This window comes from Trichosurus vulpecula, chromosome 6 (assembly GCF_011100635.1).
Source record: "Trichosurus vulpecula isolate mTriVul1 chromosome 6, mTriVul1.pri, whole genome shotgun sequence".
NCBI classification, from domain to species: domain Eukaryota; kingdom Metazoa; phylum Chordata; class Mammalia; order Diprotodontia; family Phalangeridae; genus Trichosurus; species Trichosurus vulpecula.
In genome coordinates, this window is record NC_050578.1 from 264,246,698 (window position 1) to 264,248,454 (window position 1,757).

Consider the following 1,757-nt stretch of genomic DNA (forward strand, 5'->3'; position numbering starts at 1 on the left):
TGCAATATTCTAATCCATTGGGCTCAAATATTGGTTGTTGACAGACCTTGCAGAGGAAGAAGTTTGAAATGTCAGAATTTTCCTCAGTAACTTATTATCAACCTGCCATTTATAAAATTGTCGAAACCAGTTCTTGTGCTATTTTTTTATCCTATTCAATCTACTTACTTAGCTACCTTCATGGAGGGAGGGGCTCCTGCACATTAATACTCTGAGATGTGAGGGAAAAGTTTATTTCATGTTATCAATTGCATCTGCATATACTAAAGTTATGATGGTTGATGCAGGCTGAGGATTCTTAGCCTTCTTTATTGTCTTCACAGATCAGGATACCTTGATGAAATTCATGGACCAACACAATGGAACATTAGCCACCTCAGTGACTGAATTCGTTCTCATGGGAGTCACAGATCGCCCAGAGCTACAGGCCCCACTCTCTGGTGTGTTTCTACTCATCTACTTGGTCACAGTGGTGGGGAATTTGGGCATGATCATCCTGACAAAGATTGATTCTCACCTACAAACCCCCATGTACTTTTTCCTCAGGCATCTGGCATTTACTGATCTTGGTTATTCCACTGTCATTGGTCCCAAAATGCTTGTCAGTTTTGTAGTAGAGAAAAATACCATTTCCTATAATTGGTGTGCAACCCAGCTAGCTTCCTTTGAGGTTTTCATTGTCAGTGAACTTTTCATCCTGTCTGCCATGGCTTATGATCGCTATGTGGCTATATGTAAGCCCCTCCTCTACACAGTCATCGTGTCAGACAGGGCATGTTTAGTCTTGGTGGCCATCCCTTATCTCTATAGCACCTTTATAGCGTTGCTGGTTACAGTTGAGATTTTCATTTTGTCCTTTTGCCAATCCAATGTCATCAGACATTTCTATTGTGATAGTCTTCCCTTGCTGTCCATCGTATGCTCTGACACAAGTGAGGTAGAAGTCATTATTCTGATCTTTTCTGCTTTAAATTTGCTTTCCTCCCTCCTAATCGTCCTTGTTTCCTATATGCTCATTCTTTTGGCCATCCTCAGGATGAATTCTGCTGAGGGCAGATCCAAAGCCTTCTCCACCTGTGGCTCCCATCTCACTGTGGTTGTTGTGTTCTATGGGACCCTTCTCTTCATGTACCTGCAGCCCAATTCTAGCCACTCCTTTGAGACAGACAAGATGGCCTCTGTGTTTTATACCTTGGTCATCCCCATGCTTAACCCTTTGATCTACAGTTTGAAGAACAAGGAGGTAAAAGGTGCCCTAAAAAGAGCCCTAGAAAGTGGATGCAAACTTCATATATAATGTGCAGTGGTTCCAATAAATTACCAGAGGTCAACAATTCTTTCTCCTCTGTCAATTTCTTCTGAATTCTCTTTTCTTAATAGAAAATCATTTCACTCTCATTCTTGCTTCAGGTAAATACATCATTCCATATTATCACTTAGCAATGTACCTATTGGGTGAGGTCAGGTATTAGCTGGAAATCTTCTAGGGAACCTTATTAATGATTGAGAATGGAGAGTTGGGTGTAGTGGGGCTTTAGGAAATGTTTTCTTTCCCAAATAAGTGGAAAAATTCCCTGGTAGATACCATTCCTATTTTCTTTTATTTATTTATTTATTTATTTGTTTGTTTGTTTGTTTGTTTGTTTGTTTGTTTATTTATTTATTAGTTTGTCATGTAGCCTGCCCAGAAAAGAACCCTAGCCTTTGATGTTGGAAACTTTCCAGTCTAGAATTAATCTCTACATAGATTAAGAATA

At 39.7% G+C, this 1,757-nt stretch overlaps 1 protein-coding gene across 1 annotated transcript; it reads left to right on the forward strand.

Moving 5' to 3' along the window:
* The first annotated feature begins 263 nt into the window (after positions 1–263).
* Positions 264–1,297, forward strand: LOC118853550 (olfactory receptor 8K1-like). The gene has a single exon (XM_036763682.1). The coding sequence runs from the start codon at positions 338–340 to the stop codon at positions 1,295–1,297; it is 960 nt and encodes a 319-aa protein (XP_036619577.1). The 5' UTR covers positions 264–337.
* Positions 1,298–1,757: the final 460 nt, after the last annotated feature.

Bases quoted from the DNA above. Each gene is read 5' to 3' on its own strand.
- LOC118853550 (XM_036763682.1), top strand. From the start codon at position 338: ATGAAATTCATGGACCAACACAATGGAACATTAGCCACCTCAGTGACT.